General features: G+C 35.0%; 3 protein-coding genes, 1 long non-coding RNA gene and 3 pseudogenes across 10 annotated transcripts in view; 5 read left to right on the forward strand and 2 right to left on the reverse strand.

Annotated features, from left to right (window-relative positions):
- Positions 1-20,332, reverse strand: part of LOC149051269 (uncharacterized) — a 216,351-nt pseudogene that overhangs the window by 112,832 nt on the left and 83,187 nt on the right. The gene's annotated exons all lie outside the window — the stretch shown is intronic.
- LOC149051270 (uncharacterized) overlaps positions 1-20,332 on the reverse strand; it is a 158,518-nt gene that overhangs the window by 112,832 nt on the left and 25,354 nt on the right. The window lies entirely within an intron of this gene.
- LOC113664180 (uncharacterized) overlaps positions 1-20,332 on the forward strand; it is an 82,480-nt gene that overhangs the window by 16,987 nt on the left and 45,161 nt on the right. The gene's annotated exons all lie outside the window — the stretch shown is intronic.
- LOC149051284 (uncharacterized) overlaps positions 101-20,332 on the forward strand; it is a 32,990-nt gene continuing 12,758 nt past the window's right edge. The window contains exon 1 of the long non-coding RNA XR_016184600.1: positions 101-593. This is a non-coding gene — a long non-coding RNA (uncharacterized LOC149051284). The remainder of the gene's footprint in view (positions 594-20,332) is intronic.
- On the forward strand, positions 587-8,272 carry LOC149051285 (uncharacterized). The gene is made up of 4 exons (XM_089198874.1): positions 587-1,590; positions 5,218-5,357; positions 5,721-7,064; positions 7,590-8,272. Exons 3-4 carry the CDS (start codon positions 7,000-7,002, stop codon positions 7,888-7,890), a joined length of 366 nt encoding a protein of 121 aa, XP_089055000.1. The 5' UTR covers positions 587-1,590; positions 5,218-5,357; positions 5,721-6,999; the 3' UTR covers positions 7,891-8,272.
- On the forward strand, positions 8,068-9,993 carry LOC149051286 (uncharacterized; annotated as a pseudogene).
- Positions 12,248-20,257, forward strand: LOC149051287 (uncharacterized; annotated as a pseudogene). Its single transcript, XR_016184784.1, has 6 exons — positions 12,248-12,435; positions 12,881-13,137; positions 15,317-15,485; positions 15,909-16,015; positions 16,722-16,835; positions 17,548-20,257. The product of XR_016184784.1 is annotated as an uncharacterized LOC149051287 (transcript).

Genomic DNA, 20,332 nt, shown 5'->3' on the forward strand with positions numbered 1-20,332 from the left:
CAATAAATTAAGACGGATACAGATCTGCGTTATTTCAGAAGATGTGCTTGACCTCCATTCATCCGTTGGCCCCCATGTGCTCACTCTTTTACACTGTGGACTTCAATTAATTTTCAGTGCGGTTATTTTGGAGCTTAAAGACTGCTAAATTCTAAGCTACCAAGTATCGCCATTTTTTTGTGGTATTTACTTCAAAAGAGATTTCTATTTCTTACTTAGAAGCTCAAATATCTGGGTGTGATGCAGGGCAGAGACTTCCTTCTTTAACGCCAGTGGGAGACATGATGAAAGAAACAATTAATCTGTTGACTCTCTAAGATTAGATAACGTAATGATGAGGCAAGAATTTCCGCGTCAAGCTAAACTTTGAATCGTCAAATTCCCGCTTTGAAATGAGTCCGCAAAACTGGTTCACACTGGCTATCACCTGCTTAGATTGGTAACAATAGAAACTAAAACTATCTAAAATTATTTTTGTTGTCTTATTTAGTTGTAGCTCTTCACTTCGCGTTGCCAAAAAATTCCGTAGCATGTGAAGAGCACGCGGCGCCAAGTCCCTTTGACTGGACGTCATCAGTTGTTCAATAGGTTAGGTTAACTGATAGATTTGGCGCCAGATTGATGCTTGGCGGGAGGATTAAAGAGCTTCAGGACAAATATCATGACCATAGCAAAGAGTGCTAATGACGTCATGAAATTTCAGTTCCCCTTCGTGACTCAGACAAACAACGTTCGATTCTTGTTGCGTGTGATAAATAATAAGTAAACGAATGGAGGGCATTTCGCTTCAATCTTTTGCGGTTTAGATGGCTAAACAATGTTGTTAGAAAACTAAACCAAAAAATTTCACGAGACTTTCGAAATGAACAACAGAACACTTGATCATAATGCTTCCAATCAACTGAATCAACCTCTCACTGCGCTAGCCAAAACAAAAACTTTCATGTGGGTCCAAAGCAAGGTCAGTAGACAAATTAAACACGTCCACTTATGGAAGTTAGACAAGGCTGTCACAATTTGGAAACTCATCACAACAGCTTAAACTTAAATAACTTCGGAATTCGAATTTATAAAAAAAAAGGGGCAAAACAAAAACAAACGACAGCGTTGCATCTCAAGGTTGGAAATTAGCCTTTAGGTACATTCTAATTATAAACGAAAGATTAAATCAGAATTAATAAAGAAATAACAAAATGACTAACTTATCACAAACTAACTAAATACTTCCTAACAGAAGGATCCATTTTCGTGAACGGGAGGTATTCTGTAACTCGTAACCACGACAATAACCACCAGCTGCTGGTACACTTCATGACACATACACGTATATGTAGCCGCATTCCACAAAATGGCGGATAAAAGTACACCACCTTGTCGAATATTTCCCGCCGTTTACGAGAATGAATTAAGCGAGAGGAATGAAGGGGCCGGTATGATTTTTCTTAGTTAGTGCCAAAGAAGATTAGACGTAGGGGATCAAAGAAGACATGTGATTTGAATACTTCGGTCACCACCTCGACTGGTCAAGATGATTTCGAAAATCCTCCTCAGTAGGCGTTGCAACCTGGACCAATTTTAGATGCTTTGCTGGTAAGTCTTAATTTTGCATCTATTAAAAATATTTTCGATTCTGTTTTTTTTTTACTGTCCAAGCCGAAATGGGCAAAAGTATCTTCAGTGACAACAAGATTCATATCAATGAGTCGTTAACCACCTACAGGAGGAGATTGTTTGGGAAAATTAATACATTCAAACAACAGCGTAATCACAAATTTTTATGGACTACCAACGGGAAGATCCTCCTAAGAGAGACTGAGAGCACACGCATTGTAAGCTTCTCTACCCACGAGGAATTCGAAGATTATTTGGATGAGATTAATAACAGATGAGAATTTTTTTTTCAACATCTGATTATTCATATTTATTTATATTTCTTCACTTTATACAATCTCCAATGAATGAATTACAATTAATTCTTTGCAAATTTTGCCATTTCTACAACCTCAATGATCGAGAGTTTAATATTGCAAATGGCTTAAGGTCAGTTCAGTTCAATCAGCTAATAGACACTCACCTGTTCAATTTGATATCCAACCCAGATAAATCTGATGAAGCCGATCCTGACTTAATGCTTACTATTCCAATGTCAAATTACTACTCCATTTCTCAGATAAATAATGTTATTGCCAAAGCTGGGCCAAAAGCTATTTCAATAATTTCAATTAATATGAGAAGCTTACAAAAAAATTTAGCTTTTCTTGAAGATTTTCTTTATTCCCTTGATAAAAGACCAGAAATTCTTGTTATTACTGAAACCAGATTAAATGCAAACTCTGTTTGTAATGTGGATCTTTTAAATTATGAACTTTATCATACTGATTCACCTACTTTGGCTGGTGGGTCAGCTATCTACATCATTAAGACTCTTAACCCTTTTTACTCCCAGATCAAATTTGTAATTCTCCTAAATGTCAATCTTAAAATTTCTATAATGTTAGTTCAGAGAAGTAGGTATTGGATCAACTTATTATTCCCAAATTGATATTTTGCTATATTCTTATCACTTATCTGATTGACATTGTATTGATATCGTAAGGAGAAATTCTGTCTTGATCACTCACAGGAATTAAATCTATACCCAGACTTGATATAAAATTTGATCTGCAACTAGTCAAATTGTGCTTGGTTGAAATCAATCCATGTAATGGCAAGGCACCTATATTAATTGGATCCATTTATAGACACCCAGGTGCTAATATAGAAGAATTTACTTTACACATTGATGATCTAATTATAAAATTAAAGAATAGATACCAACTTTGCATTCTGGGAGACATGAATATAGATTTTTTAAAATATAACCATCATGCACAAACTGAAGAGTACTTAGATATGCTCTACTCTAACAAAAACTCAGCAATAATAACTAAGCCTACCAGAATTACTAATTATACGGCAAATTTGATGAATCATATTTATACCAACAACACTAATCAAATGATATCTAGAATTGCTACAATAGATATCTCGGATCATCTACCAACCTTTTGTATTGTTGATATACCAGTACAAAAACAAAAATTTAAGAGATATTTTAGAGACTACAGGCAATTTGATTCAGAACTATACCTACAGGATATCAAAGCAATTGACTGGAATAGTATTTACATTGAAAGCAATGACCTAAATGAAATTGCAGCTAAGTCCATAAGTACTCTTCAGCTCATTGTTCATAAACATGCGCCGAGGAAACAAATATCCCAAAGTAAACAGAAGTAGTTTGGTAAGCCTTGGATAACTAATAGTATACTCAAATCTATCAAAAATAAACAAAGCATTTATAGAACACACTTTCTCTCGAATAACCCCAAAAAAAGCAGAATATAAAAAATATGCTTATAAACTTAACCACTTAAAGACCGTTAACCATGATATTCTGCTCTCTAAATTATATATTTATGGAATCTGTGGAACTTCATTTAAATGGTTTAAAAGCTACTTATGCAATTGCACTCAATTTGTAAAGATTGATGAAATTGAATCCAGTATGGAAACTATTACATGTGGAGTTCCCCAGGGTTCAATGCTCAGGCCATTGTTAGTCTTGTTTGATATCAATGATTTACCAAACTCCTCTGAGAAGCTTTCTTTTAGAATGTTTGCAGATGATACTAATATTTTCTTTACCGGTAGTAATCCAAATGAGGTTGAATTTCCAATGAATGAAGAGATTAAATCAGTTTTAAAATATTGTTCTATTAATAAGTTATCTGTAAATTTTAAGAAAACTAATTATATACTAATAACATCATCAAAGAAAAAAATACATTTAAACATCCACAATATTGATTGCAAAAGCTATATTAAGTATCTAGGTATATACCTTGATGAGCATCTACAGTGGGAATCCCAAATTCAACATGTAAATAATAAATTAGCAAAGAATGTAGGTATAATTTATAAGCTAAGACACTATCTTGATTTTCATATGCTCAAACAGTTATATTATACCCTTATTTATCCATACTTAAACTATGGTCTTGCCAGCTGGGGTGCTGCTTACAAAACTAGATTAAATAAAATCTGCACTAAGCAGAATAGATGTATCATTGTTTATAAGTTATTTTTGTAGCTCTAGTGTTGATCTTTTTGTGTACTGCTAGTACTGTAGTACAAAAAGAAATGACCACAATTTATGTACTACTAGTAAGTAGACCTTTCCACCTAAACAAGACTCAAACCTGGGTAGTATTGATACATCACCGTATACATGCAATATAAAATATCCTAATTGCACACCTTTGGTATTCATAATTATTTTTGATTTTGTTTAATATTTTATATCTAATGTTTAATGTTTATTTATATTTTGGGTTCTCTGTACTGTAGTTTCTAGTGCATCTTGTACATGTACAAGGAGGTTAGACATTCTTTGACTTGGCACAAATTGTTTGTGGTTTGTACCCTTGGGGCGCATCAAAAATGTCTGTTTTTTTATTGGTTAGCACAGTAGCTATGTAGATTACTCATAACAAGATATAATGTGGTACTTATGGTTATGCCAAACAAAATCAATCATTTACCTTACATATTTTTTATCCTCTACCATCAGGAAGCCAAATATGTGATTGTTGAAAGAGAACCTAGGGATAACATTTGGATCTATCATTGCAAATGTGTTGAAGGCACAAGGCAAACATATTATTTGCAGTCACTGTCATCAACAGTCATAGGAGATAGTAAGTACAAGCATATAAACTGATTTAAATAATTTATAAAAATGCTCCAATAAAATTGTTCATCCAAGTCACAGTTTGAATGTAGACAATAACTGTATCTCATGTGCACATTCATTAAGTGCCATTCATTTCTGTTTATACATTAGGAGGCAACTGCAGTTCCCATCCTCTTTCTTACAGCTTCTCTTTTTTATTGTTGCCAATGATTTCTCCAGCCTCCTTTAAGCACCCTTGTGTGCTAGTCAAATGTTTTTTCTATTGAATTCTAACAACCTGAGTTGTAAAATGAAAGGCCCCAACTACTAGTAACAGGATTATAAGCTGTCTTCATTTAGCTATTTTGTTTTGAATCTGATCCCTGTGTTTTTGACTGTGTCCCAGGCCCCTGTGCCATAATTTTCTTCTTTGCATTTCAGTATTGAATTGAGTAATAAATTATATCTAATAACAAGTATTGTTTATTTAATGTTTCTGGCAGGTTTAACTGCAGCTAGTTCTGTTTATGGGAATTGCATCCATATTGAAGCCACTGAAAAGTTGATGGAAAGCTTTAACAGGGAAAACAACATCACCCCTTCACTTGCCAGAGACACATATTCTCATGATCACACTTACCAAGTAAGATGAATGAATTTTTGCTTTACAATGTTAAAATCTTGGAATTATTACTAACATTAATCTTACTTTTGTCAACATTTTTCTGGTTATTTTTCACTCATCCTAATGATTTTGGTTTAAGTTAAATAATGTTAAAGCATAATTTGTGTATTTAAACAGCTAGGCCCCCTTCAGAGTACAGCTATTTATGAATCTTAGTTGATTATATTCTTGGAGAAATGACAAGTGCATTATTTGCTGTAAGTAGATGTAAACATCATATTTTTCCATTTGTATCTGTTATTTAAGTAAAGACTATCTGAAATGATTGTAGCATTTCCACAGTCTACTTACTTTTTGTTCTTGCTGTTTTTCTATCTCAAGAGGAATATCATGACTTGTTGCCTTTGAATGGGAATAATTTTACCATTTTTGTACATGGAAATAAACAGCAGGGAGTAGTTGGCCTCCAGGGTGCACTTATCACTTGCTTTATCTGTGATCACCAGCATCACAACTGTGAGCATGTAACAAAAGTAGAAGAATCTGTGGAAACAGTGGAACACAAAATGCCTGATGTTTTGGTCGATTTTTTTGCTGAGAAAAGTTTTTGAGAGTCTACTGAATCAGTTGCAGCAGCCACTAAAGAGTGGAAAATAAGATCAGTATCTTGTAAGAAAATACCATTCCATCTATCAGCAACACAAAAAAAGTATTCTCCTCTGGAAGAGGTTCTTTGTGGCAAAATGTCAACCACTGATTTGGTGCTGCTTACTCCCAACTTATCTCCCTCCTGCCCAAAGTGTTCATCGCAGTGCATTAGTCAGACTACACAAGCTTTGTGCTTTTTGATAAAGCAGACATGGCAATATGAAGGTAAGAAATTCCTTGCATTAATTCCTTATCTCTTTATGTGTTCAAGTGGTGTTCACTGTCGTGAATGGGATAGAAATGGCTGAAAAATGAAAACCATACAGGGAAGGTTGTCCAGGTAGTGTGAAAATTTCATTCAGATTTCAAACCAGTTGATTGGATGATAGCTGTTGACAGCTAGGCGTGAGGCATCCATTAGGAGGAAAACCCTCAACTGACAGCAAGCCAAATAAATTATTGTTATTATTTTGCCTCAGCTCAAGGTGAATACAGGTGGACTGCTAAAAACCAACACAAGGTTTTTGTATAACTCTAGCACAGATATGTTTCAGCCATGGATGGCAGCCAGAAATAAAACATTTTCTCCTCTTTGTGGCATAATTATTACCAACTTTTCATCTGTAATCTTATGTTTTGAATTCTAAAACTAGAGCTTTTAAATTTGGAGGTGAAGTTAACAATGCATCAAAAATAACAACATTCACCTTCCAGTTGTTGTACATGGACCAAACTACTTGTCCGTGCTTAAGCTCCCTATTTACAACAATGATATAACTCAAATTTTTATATTATCTAAGAATAAATGTTCTGAATACAACATGAAAAGGTTCATGCCTGTGGCTACTAACATGTCATGTATGAGTAATTTTACGTCATCTTATCATGAAATTTTTGTAATAAGCAAATAATGATTTCTGTGTGTTTCATTTCAGTTTGATGTTACACTTGTGTTGAGGAAATCTGTGATGGAAAAGTGGAGTTTGATGGCTCAGAGCTCACTTTGTTAAACATGGGCTCCTACATTGTTTCTTATGAGGTCTTGGGGGATTTCATGTTTCATTTTCTTAAGGGGAGGTACATGTAACTTATTCTGTATCATAAATGAATTCTCTGTTGCAGTTTAAAAGTCTTACAGGCCTTCACACTTATTTCACATTACTTTGATGTTGTGTTGAGAATGACATTATGTTGAAATGTTTTCAAGTAATTACATACCACCCAAAAGTTTAGAATGAATTTGAAAATGACATTATTGTGACATCTGAATATCAAGTAATGCACTTAGTTCAATAAATTTAAATGTTTCTGGAACAAACCCAGCAGATGCTCTTACAGCAACAATTATAATTTACAACAATTATACTAAACAATCTAAGACTCATTTGTCTGCACATGATGGTTTACAATGAAAATCAGGTACCAGAAAAAAACAAATAATCAACAAATTATTAGCTGAAGGTTCTGATTTGTTGTATCTCTGAAGTTTTGCCTGTGACATTAACTGAAAATCATTTTATTAAGAACGATATAAAATTGTACATGTATGTCATTCAATTGTCTTTCAAAAAGCTATATTTAAATTCTGTTCTCTTTGTTTAGGTGTACTCTAATTACATACTACAGTGTCTGGCAAGAGATCATGGCTGATGCAGATGTATTGGACTTCAGGAGGTTGCTATCATACCACCACTGGTGTTTTGCTTGGTACAGTTTCCTGGATCTTCTTGACATAAACTATGGAGAAGGTTTTTGTTGTGCCATCTGTGGCAAAGATAACAGTCTGGACACTGTCATTTGTGATACTACAGCAATATCCTTCAGACAAGAGCTTTGTATTTCTCTGAAGTCTAGTTATTCATCACTGAGTCCATCTACTGAACCACAAGAAACAGGAAGATAAGTTGCTATTTATGCTTCTGAATTTTTTTGCATATTTTATGCATCATTTATCCTATTATTTTGGTTCCCAGTATGATTCAAGGAGTTTTATTCTAGAGTGTGAGCATAATATAATATATTAATCTAGCTGTTGATGTGAAGACTATGACTTGATTCAGTTTGATTACTGATTAATATAATGATTTTAAATATTTTTAATCCTTCACCTTGGGCTGGCACCTTGTCGTGGTGGTGAAGCTTGTGTGTCTCATTGACCCTGCAAAGACCTTGTAATGAGTTTTTCTTTTTCTGGATCAGTTGTGGGGTTGAGACCAGACTAAGACCAGCTCCAGTTCCTCCTACATTCCACTGGGATAGACTTTTAACGTGTCGTAATATCACCTGTTTTTTATCACCTGCCTTATTTGAAGAGATCTGCATTAAGGCTAATTATTTAATAGTTTATGACATCACTAGGCATCGTGACAGGGTTTACTTTGCTGAAAAACATGTCAGGCAGATGGTGGATCAAGTAGGCCATGATGTTAGCAAGGTTACATTACAGACACAGTAATGACCTCTTTACACCTGGAGTTGCAGTGTTGTGCACCTGCTTAAGGTAGTTTTTTTTCCTGGTGCATTTCGTTCTATGGATCTGATGTGTCTTTTCCAACACCTACCGCTGGATTTTTCAATGCATTAGGAAAAGCTTCCTTGGTGTGTGCACATCTTCCCCAATTGGACTCCTTGGAAACATTTTAATGCACACTCATTGGCAATGAACCAGTCAAGCAGTGTCCTGAAGACATGCTTCTACTCCAGCAAACTTTTCCACTCCTGTTTGACATAGTTAGCATTGTGAAGGGAGATCAGCTTCCCGAGGCCTTGACTGCATTTATTATTGACCTGTTGAAAAAGCAAAGTCTCCGTTCAGCAGAAATGGATCAATACCAGATGCTGTGCAACTGGATGTACACTGCACAAATGATGTAGAATACTATCCTTGCCTGCCTGTGGTAAGAAGTCGTGGTGACTATTGCCTGTATGACACAACTCCAAACATCTGCACAAAGGGGAGTACTCGACATCCATGCTTACATCCTGGAGTTTTCTTAGTGCACTGTAAACAAGGTACAATAATGTTATGAGTTTGTATTAATATTTGTATTAATTTCTAAGATGAACAATATTACTTCTGATATAAAAAATGTAAATTTCAGTTCACTCTGACCCCCAACTAGCTATTGTTACCCTTTGTATATTCCAGATTATCCTGACAAGCTTCGGGTTTATGCTCTGCCTGTGGTTTTAGTTATCAGGTTTAGGTTTTTCTTGACAAATGTCATTTTCTTGAAAGACCAAAACTGTTTATAATGCTTAGTTTTGAAAAGGATAACATCTGCAGCTGTCAAGTCAAAGAATGGCACAGATTAACTGACTAGCCAGTTTTTTTTGTTTTTGTTTTTTTACTGTTTACTGACTAAATCAAAGTTTTTCTTGCAATTTATTGGCTAAATAGCACAATGACTTGTATAAATAAAGGTTGTTGATTTCTATTGACTACTGATGTACCCCAGTTACACCCTCTCTTCAGCCCTCATTACATGTTCTTTCACAGCATGCTTTCAGGCACTCAACGTACCCAGTGTTGCTGTGATTATGTGTAAAATGGTTTTATATCCTCTCTTTTGATTTCCATTTTAGGTATAACTTATGGATTGAATGTAATGCTCTGCAACAAATCTCCTAACATCCCATTTACAGTGTTTCAAATACATTTTTCACAAGGTAAGCTTAATTTAATGTGCATGTGTATGTTGTGACCTTTGATTAGATGCAGTTGTGTGTGAAAAAAATTTCTTTTTATTACTTGGGGTCGGTTTAAAGAATGAATAACACTACCCACTGGAAAATCACCATCCAGCGGATAGTGTTGTATGTTATCACAACGCTTATAGGTGAATAGAGATTCATTCTGTGGATAGTGTTATCCACCCATTGAACAACTGGGGCCTGGTTTTTTGGGAGTTTTTCTTCTCTTGATTTCATCTATCAAAGTGATTTTATATTAAAGAGTCGTAATAAATGTAGGTTCATTATGATTTTTCTGCCTTTTCCAGGTCCCCGCCTGGTTGTCTTGCAATTTGCATTCGTATTGTTTAAATCGGGATCCTGTCTTTTTCAAGAACTCTCAGTTCCTTGTGGATCGATTGCATTGGCAGGATTATACAGGTACGTAGATCACCCCAAAACTGTCTTTTTTGGTTTGGTCATCTTTAATCTTTGGTGTTCATTTAGTTATGCTCTTGGGTCTATCCCCTCCTACTAACCTAATGGAAAAGTGTGTGACATGAGTGCATAAGAAACAACTGAATGAGTAAATTATATTAGGAAGGATTATTAATTTTGTAGGTACTTAATGAAAGCAGCAGTTTGCGATTGCAAATTCAACCAAATAAATACAAAACCTAAAAGAGGTGAGAAATACTGGCTTTAGCATGAGAGTGTAAGATTGAATTTGTTTGTGCAAGTCTCACGCTCAATCCATGAGACTTGAGAGCTTTAAATCAACTCAATACATTTTGCATACTACAGCAACTTTTGCTGTTGTTTCTTTTATTTACCCAGTAATTTACAAGGAATTCTTCAATTCATGCCATTTATTTATTAATGGTACTGTAAATTTTTAGTGGGTTGGGAGGTTCATTGTAAAAGGAAATGACAGGATGGGGACTGGAAGAATAAAATAACATTTCAATATTCCAAAAAGAAAAACATTTCCAAACTTGAATGTGTCTGTTCTATCTCTAGAATAATGTTCACCAACCAAGTGTCAAGCACAAAAGCAAAATCAAAAAGTGGAATTTAAATACAATTAAAATAGATGAACTGTATTTTCAAGGGGTTTAAAAACAAAGAGACAATTGTAATGCTGTAATCAATGCTGTCTCCACTGCTTTTGGTGTAAACTTCACCAATAACTTTTTTATTTTCGATAAGGAAAACCCTTTGAGGAGGCTATAACACTGTTTTAAAAAACAGCTCAACAGAATTGCCCATTACTCCTGCAAAAACAACCTCAAGTCTTTAAAGCCATCTAGAAGTACTGGTTATTAACCCTTTGACTCCCAGATCAAATTGGTAATTCTCCTTAATCTCAACCATACAGTTCTTATAATGTTAGTTCAGAGAATTTAGTATTGGATCAAATAATTGTTCTCAAATTGATATTTTTCTTTATTCGCGTAACTTATGTGGTTGATATTGTATTGATGTTGTAAGGAGAAATTCTGTCTTGGTTACTCATGGGAGTTAAAGAAGATGCATTTTCCTCTAATGTTTTGTAAAATGTTCCTCTTTATTGGAGCAATTAGTGCTACAAAAGAAAACACAGTTAAGCACATCTATTTCATCATGAAATGGCTGATCATTATACAGTTGAACCTGTATTAAGCTGCACCATATCAAACAGTTACCCTGTAATAAAGCAGTCACTTCTCAGTTTTTCTCTCCTTTATTACTGTAATTTTCACCTCTATTAAGTGGTCATGGTCATCCTTGATTGAGTCCCAGCTTCCTGTTTTTATTGTTTTCTATTTGCATGTGTTGAACAATCACCTAAGCAGAACCTCTCAAATAAAACTAGGAATAGTACTTTGAGTTCAAAGGTGCACAACATATTGCAAATCATCTAATTCTGTTGGGACAAATATCATGCACAAACATTACACAAGTCAATCAAAATTTGATTGAAGGGTTAAGGGGGCTATACAGAAATCTTTCTGTTGTCGTCAGTTATCATTACTTGACCATTTGATATTGTTATAAAGTCATGAGGAAAAATGTTTTAACACTTTGAACTTTTCACTCTCAAGATCTCATTAATAATTCTCCTTACTGTCTGTAGTACAATTCTTATCATGTGAGTTTGGAGAATTTGGTTTTGGATCAACTGATAATCTGCTAATTTATATTTTTCTTTATTCTCATCACTTGTCTGTTTTATATTGTATTGATATTGTAAGGAGAAATTCTGTCTTGGTCTTTAAAGGTTAAACTGTGAGAGTGACCAGCATCTAATTTCTCCTTACAGTCATACTGCTGAATCAATCATAAAGATCATGAGAATAAAGGAAATGATCACCAACCTAAGAAGCTTTGATTGTTAAACAAATTCTCCTTGTCAGCACCTTAGGAAATGTATAGAGAGTTGTATGGAGAATATACTTACTGATGTAATGGTGTGAAGGGTGAACAATCTCTCTTTGTGGTCAACAGTTAAGATGCTATGATTGTCTTAGAGCAAGAGCATCTAAAGTATTTCTGAGCAATAATTTTTGATAATTGCAGGGTTTTTTTTTTCATCTACGGCCTAATGATAAATTTAATTGTTAACTTGATAAGGGAAAGTTGGTTTTCTTTATTCTTATCATTTTTTAAACGTTATTTATTATTGCCAGTCAACAGTGACATGTGTAGGCTGTGTTTCCAAGGACCTGATGAAGAAATTTTTGGAAAATTCTTAAAGGATATAAATACTGGTTTTTCAGTTCACCAGTATTGTATGGTAAGGAATGATCCTTTACAAATTTAAAATTTTTTTGCATGTAGTTCAGCCCTCTGTCCCTTTTAATCTCCTTAACCTCTAAGAGTGACTAGAATCTAAGTTCTCCTTACATTATCATCCCTGAATCACTCATCAAGGTCATGAGAATAAAAGAAATGATCACCAACTAAAGAAGCTCTTGATTGTTAAACAAATTCTCCTTGTCAGCACCTAAGGAAATGTATAGAGAACAGTTTGGAGAATATGCATACTGATTAATGTCAGTGTGTAATGGTTTAAAAGGCAGTTGTGCCTCAGTAACACTTAGGATGTTGGGAACATGAGAATAGTTTGTAAATCACTCACCTCCAGCCAGTAATGAACAAACTTTTCTAGGCATGTGCTATCACACTGGTAAACTGATAGAAAGCCCTGTCTATTGCAAAATGAATTGTTTCCTGTGCAGTTTCTTTCCTCAGGACTGGCTCAGAGAGGAAAATATGATGAAGAATTTGATGGATTTTTAATCAAGGACATAAAGAAGGAAATATCAAGGGCAAAGAGACTGGTTAGTGGCTTAGATGAAATTTTTAATGTGCCTTTAAGCCTGGATCTCACTTATGACAGAGTTGGGCTTGGATTGGTTATCAGAACCACACAAGCATACGATCTAGAGAAAATCAAACCAATAGAAACAGAAAAAAAATATAGATGTTGCTTATGGTACAACTTTGTTGCCTAAAATGTAGTGAAAACTGGATTGTTGGAGTGGTGAGTAGAAGACTGTTTTTGGCAGGATGGAAAACTGGAATTTTGATTGAATGTCTGTTTTGCTTCTGTTTGTAACTCCCATGATGTAGTTTTCCCTGAATCATAGGAGTCAGAGACAAGTGAAATTGGAAGAAAATGATATGATGTAGTAAAAATTGAAAATCGCAATTGTAAGGGGAGTTATAAACTGAACAGAATCAAAATCAGAAGAGGTAGGGTAGTTTCATTTTCTTCTGATTTGGCTTAACCCTTTCACTCCCAAGATCTAATTAGTAATTCTCCATACTATCTGCAATACAATTCTTATCATGTTAGTTCAGAGAATTTGGTATTGGATCAACTAATAATCCCATGATTGATATTCTTCTCTATTCTCATCACCTGCCTGCTTGATATTGTATTGATATTGTAAGGAGAAATTCTGTCTTGGTCACTTGTGGGAGTGAAAGGGTTAAGACTCTGATGCTTATGATTCCGTGAAAACCCTTTTACATTTCTAACTATGACTTGGATTCCAATTCTGTCGCCTGCAAAAACCAGCCTTTAGAAATCCAAAATTCCAAAAACAGTCCTGGTCACTTATTTGTCAGATACAGACACTCAAGTCTCCATCCTAGGCCACTGAACTGTTTTGTTGATAGCCTTGATTTTCAATTAAAGATACAGAATAACACACATCTAATGATTAATTTTTTGTAGTTTCTCTCATAATGCAGTTGTTTGACCCTTTAACTCCCTAGAGTGATCAAGATAGAATTTCTCCTTACAATATCAATAAAATATCAAGAAGAGAAGTAATGAGAATAACGAAAAACATCAATTAGGGGATTATTGGTTGATTCAAAGCCAATTTTTTCAAACTCAAATGATAACAATTGCAAGGAGTGAATTTATGAATTTTTGAATGTTTAAGTGAAAGGGGTGCACAATGTTTTTTAGCTGCTCACTGAACTTATTTCCATCTGTCACTGGTGCAGCTGAAGTATTTGATTTGAGCCTATACCTGTGAGATTGACCACTGACCAGAAGAGCCTGCTAACATTCTCTTTCTTTGCACTTGGGCCATAAATCCAACCAGAAAATACTCGGTCCATGACTTACAATACAGAATTTTAATTGGGTTAGTAAGGGGTTTTTAACCCTTAGACTCCTAGAAGTGATTAACAAATATTTTCTCTCTACAATATCCTTTTACTATCCACCAAACAGGTAATGAGAATACTCAAATGTATCAGGTTGAAGTTGTTCTCTTGATCTAACACAAAATTCTTGTAACTTATTCACATGGAAATAGAGGAGAGTGGAGAGAATTAACAATCAGATCTTGGGAGTTAAAGGATTAAACATGTAATTGTTGCTTGTGATTTCAGTAAAATAGCTTAACTTTTTGAAAGAAACTCTGTATCAGAAAGGCCAAAATTTGATGAACACTGTCAGTGGCATTTAATGGATATGTTAATGATATTAATAATGACTGTCTTGAAAGGTCACCTCATCCTTAGGAGATTTTTAGGCTAGTCCTGTCTGAAAAATCTAGGACTCGAAAAAAAAAAAGTGAAAAACAACTTAAGACTTTTAAGAATAACTACACCAAGGTTAATCCTTTTAACTCCCAAGATCAAATTATTAATTCTCCCCTCAAGCTGCTACACATTTCTTTGTAAATTAGTAAAGAGAACATGGTGTTAGATCAAGATGACAAATTCTACCTGATAAGTTTGAATATTCACATTACCTATTTGCTGGATAATGTAAGGATATTATTGGGAGAAGTTTCATGTTGATCACTTCTGAGAGTTAAAAGGTTAATAAAACAGAGCTACCAAAAACTGCAAAGTCTCAGTTTCCTGACTTAAATTACACTATAATTCTTAAGATAGCATCTTTGAGATGGCAAATAGTTTCACTGGTCCTGATTATTAATGGAATCTTGTTCCATTCAGTAAATAACAAATTAAATGAGTGTGACTAGCCCTTACTGCCACAAGATCTAACACGATTTGTTTGATAACAGTGGACTAAGGAGCCAGAACTGAAAAGATAATTTTGATGATTGTTGTGAATGTTGATTACTAAATGTAGCATCAATAATAATATTTACCATATTTTGTCCCTTTGTGTTACACCACAGTTCTTTTTGTCGGCATCATTGCCCAACCCAGGATGTGGCGTTAAAAAGAAACCAAACCTGTCCAATCTGTTTGTGTGAAATAGAACAGAAGAATAAGTCACCTGTTTATGATATTCCCCTTGTCACACCTTGCTGTAGAAGGACGTGGTTTCACAACAAATGTCTTCAGGTACAGAAAAATCATTTTTTTTCCAATTTTTTTTCCAATTTATAATTTTCACAACTTATTGCCAAACTCCACATTTTCGTCAATTTGTTGTTGTTTTTTTTTGCACATCATTGATTGACAAGGTGACCAAAGAATCACTCTGATTTTCAAATGATCCTGGCAGAATTACTCATTAGAAAAAAATCTATCTGTATATGAATAACTGTAACTTGCTACAGAAGCTAGATGCGATGAAAGTTCAGATTGTCACCAAGGAAAAAACACAATTATATGAGTATTTAACCATTTTACCACCCTGGGATACATCTGCAACTTAAAACCTTTAAATTCAAATGGAGTAATAATATGCTAAGACACCTTTTCTGGGAAACATTTTGTTCAATTTATGATCATACTTATAGCTTTTCAATATTTTTCCTGTAGAAACATGCAAAGTCAAGTGGGTTGTATTACTTCCGTTGCCCAGTTTGCAATAATTTGGAAGAATTTCAAGAAGAAATGAAGCGAATGGGAATTTTCATACCTGATCAGTAAGTTTTAGTTAACTTGTTTATCAACCCTTTCACTCCCAAGATCTCATTAGTATTTCTCCTAAAAGACTGCCATACAATTCCTATGATTTTAGTGCTGAGAATTTGTGTTTGGATTGACTAATAATCTCCTAATTGACATTTCTCTTTATTCTCATCACTTGTCTGCTTGATATTGTATGGATGGTGTGAGGAGAAATTCTGTCCTGATCACTCATGGGAGTTAAAGGGTTAACTCTCATGGGTGACTGAGACAGAATGTTGGTTTATAACATCAATACAATATCAAGCAGACAAGAGATGAGAATAAAGAAAAATATTAATTTAAGGATCATTAGTTGATCTAATACCAAATTCTTCAAGACAACACAACAGAATTGTATGACATACACTAAAGAGAATTACTACTGAGATCTTGGTAGTGGAAGGGTTGAAATGATCTCAGATTAATTTCATGTCAGAGAAGTGAATGTTCACATAATATATTAAAGGACAGAATGGATTATTTTATGTAAAAGATTCCAAATGCATAGAATACGAGTAAATTCCTCCTTTTTGATGATGTCGGGGAAAAAATGGTGATTGTGTGCTACAGGGATCTTTGGTTATAGTCTACCAAATTCATATATTGTGAGCATTAGTCCCTGAAAATCTGCTATTAGTGTTGGAAATCTGACAAAGGATATTTTTGTAAAATTCTTTACAGGGATGCTAGTTGGGAAACAGAAGATGCCTTTGTTGACCTTCTTTTTCAGTACAGTCGCTGTGATGCAAAGAACTGTGTCTGTCCCAATGGCAGAGAGTATAAGGAAACATCTGGGTATAAACACTAAAATTCTCTTGTTTTTAGTGGTGTATTATACATTGAAAATTCTACTTTGATTTAAAACTTTCATTGAAAATAGTGCAGTCAAGAGCCATTGGATTAGTCTATTAGCAATCAATGACAGTACCTAAGCAACTGGACACCTCCCTCCCATAACCTATCTATAACCCTAAATAGTTATCAGTTGACTGTTATTGGGGTAGGGGAGGGGTAGGTGGCCAGTTGCTCAGATACCAACATTGATCCATGTAAAGCTAAAGCAGTGGATTTTTGGAAAACCTTTTGTATTTTACATTATATCAGTATTCCAAGCTCAAGGTATTTCAAACATACCATTTGGCACCTTAAAAAAAACAGAAAACAACCTTCAGAGATGAAATTTAGTCAACAGAGGAAAAAAAAAATGATGGAACTATGGGAACACTTTGTGTAATATTGTATGGTTGAAAAATGGCTGAGCACACTACAAACCTTTGAAGTAAGCAATGTGGTTGTTTGATGTTAAAGGTTCATCAGTTTACTTCAACTTAAGATCAGTAACATGCAATGTTAGAGCCTGCTTCTTTTCCACAAAACACAGGTCACCAATTGGGCAACTTTCACTGTAAATTTAGTTGCCAAAATTGTTTTAAACTTGTGGTTGCCATGGAAATGTTTTTTGCTTGGAGGGCTCAATACATCTACAGTATTGCTGCTCTAATTTCAGAAAATGGCGCCTGCGTTTGTGTGACACCTGTGGCCAAACTGGCACCCATCTGAAGTGTCAACGCTGGAAGAAATCCCCCGGAGAATGGCATTGTCATGTATGTGGACATAGTGAGCCTCAATTGAGTACACGGCAAAGACAAATAGGGGATCATTCCATGAACTATTTAAGCCATGACGATGATGATGATGCATGGGAATCACCAACAGAAGACTGTGAAATCAATGTGTGTTCAGTGTCAGATGATGAACCTCCTCTTGCTGAGATCAGAAATGAGTTAAACTGCAGAAGAGAGACACCTTTACCTGAAGATACTGTTGTGAAGAAGCCTAACATGGGATCATCTCCTATGAGGAAACGTCTCAGAATTTCCCTTCAAAGATCAGATGATGAAGACGAAACAATTGAACAAAAAGGAGAACGTACAATAGAACTTCAAGAAACTCCTGACTTTAGTGGCCTTCACCTTGGTGACAGTTCATCATCGATGACATCTAGTGTTCTTCTTTCTCTCTCTGGTCTTATCACAGGGTCAGTGAGGGAAAATCTTCAAAATGAATTTGAACTAATTGGTAAAGAATCTATAGAATCTGATTGTTCATCAGATGCAAGTGTTGAGTTTGTTAAGGCAGTGAAAACAGATAAGGAACATTTTGACAGTGAAGCTAATGTCGACAGATCAGCACCAGTTCTCCCTAACACAAGATCTGCACAATGTGGCAAGGTGCCGAGAAGAGCATGTTTCCGAGAAGTAAAACAGGATTTGTCCTCAACAACATCAAAAGCAGTTATGGATTTTGTGGAAGCAGAATCTTGCATCATTTCTGTGAGGACTGAAGGAAGAGAGTCCACATCAGTTGTGAATTTTTCAGTTGCAGAGAACAAGGAGGATAGTGATGAAGATTCCTGTTGCATCACTAAAGTAGTGAGAAAGTCGTGTCCTTTTGGAAATGACAAATGTGGGCTGAAATGTGACCTTGATTGCTGTAATTCTGTAGTGCGCCACATTTACCAGTCTCCATCACCATCAACAGTGTCAATGGGTTCATGTATGCACAAAGACTTACAAAGTAAGACATTTGATAGTTCCAGTACTTGTGGTAGTGCAAGTCATGTCAAAGGGAACAAAGGCAAACCTGTGGATAAAACAAACTCTTTGATACAACAACCACGGAGGCAGTTGAGGAAGACAGGGCTAGTTTTATCTCTGTTGGCACCAATACCTTGCCTTTCAAACCATGTGTGAAGAAAGATTCTCTTCACAAGGTAGCCCCAGATGCTGCAACTACTCAAAGGAAAAGAATTAAATTGAGCACCAAAAAGTCTAGCAAGCGCCTGAAAAGATTTGCTGCTGTCCAGGATGAAAAAGTAGCTTTGAGTCACAAATGTTAACACAGACATCTAAAACAATTTACTAGTAGTAATTTTATTGTATAGTCAGAGGAGTTTGTGTGGTAATGGTGGCATATTTGAGAATGAAGTCCCTGTTGCATTTCCTTTTTAACCCTTAACTCCCATGAGTGACTAAGACAGAATTTCTCCTAACAATATCAATAGAATATCAAGCAGACTTGTGATGAGAATAAAGGAAAATATCAATTAGGGGATTATTAGGTGATCCTATTCCAAATTCTCTGAACTAACATCATAAGAATTCTACCACAGACAGTGAGGAGAATGACTTGTTAGATCTCATGAGTAAATGGGTTTACATTTTCACACCTAGAAGTGACCAATTTTTAAGCAGAAAGGGGACTAGAAGAAAGACAAATATCAACTCTGGGGTATTGCTTGATTTAAAACTAAATTCTCAGAGCTAAAATCAGCTCAGATGTAGGACAGATAGTAGGGAGAATTGATAATTGAGATCTTCAGAGAGATATGGTGAACAGTTGATTTGATCGGATGATAGGACAAACACAAGGTTCCTGGGTCTTCAAACAAATTGGATCCTTGTGAGAAGTCAGAGGTCCAAATCACTCGCCAAGTTCAATAGGAGGAACATTGCTCTGGGTAGAATAAAACACCCTTTACACCCTAACATCAGTATGCATATTCTCCATACTGTTCTCTCTACATTTCTTAAGGTGCTGACAAGGAGAATTTGTTTAACAATTGAAGCTTCTTTGGTTGGTGATCATTTTCTTTATTCTCTTCATCTTAACAGATGATTGAGCAGTATTTTTGCAAGGAGAAATTAGATGCTAGTCACTCTTACAGTTTAACCTTTAAAGACCAAGACAGAAATTCTCCTTACAATAGAGAATTTGTTTAACAATTGAAGCTTCTTTGGATGGTGATCATTTTCTTAATTCTCATGATCTTGATGGATGATTCACCAGTATTACTCTAAGGAGAAATTAGATGCTGGTCAATCTTCTGGTTTTAAAACATCAACAGGAACTGTTGTAGGGACTTGTCTCACTGGGAGTGCCAATTTAAACTGGGATAATTTGTTCCCCTCAGATTCTAGAAGAATTTTTAACTTACCAAGTACTGTAAAACAACTGTCTATGGAGTTATGTGTTTGCTCCTGAACTAAAACTTCTCTTTTAAACTCTGTGTAGAATTCTTAATCAATAGTGGGGCCACTTTTATAGGGAGTTGCCATGTGTGTTGTGATTAATGTTCACAGTTGTTGTACTTCATTTTACTCTGAAATATTTTTATTGGTTATTATGTAGAATTAAAGAAGCAATGATCATACAAACAATTGTGCATTTGTTGGTAAGGCAATGGGTAATACTAAATTTCATAAGGCCAGCCAATCAACCCCTCCCCCCTA

This window comes from Pocillopora damicornis, chromosome 1 (genome assembly GCF_964200805.1).
Source record: "Pocillopora damicornis chromosome 1, jaPocDami1.2, whole genome shotgun sequence".
In the NCBI taxonomy this organism is placed as follows: domain Eukaryota; kingdom Metazoa; phylum Cnidaria; class Anthozoa; order Scleractinia; family Pocilloporidae; genus Pocillopora; species Pocillopora damicornis.

Bases quoted from the DNA above. Each gene is read 5' to 3' on its own strand.
- LOC149051285 (XM_089198874.1), top strand. From the start codon at position 7,000: ATGGGCTCCTACATTGTTTCTTATGAGGTCTTGGGGGATTTCATGTTT. The intron at 7,065-7,589 runs GTACATGTAACT...CTCTTTGTTTAG, and splicing joins TTTCATTTTCTTAAGGGGAG to GTGTACTCTAATTACATACT.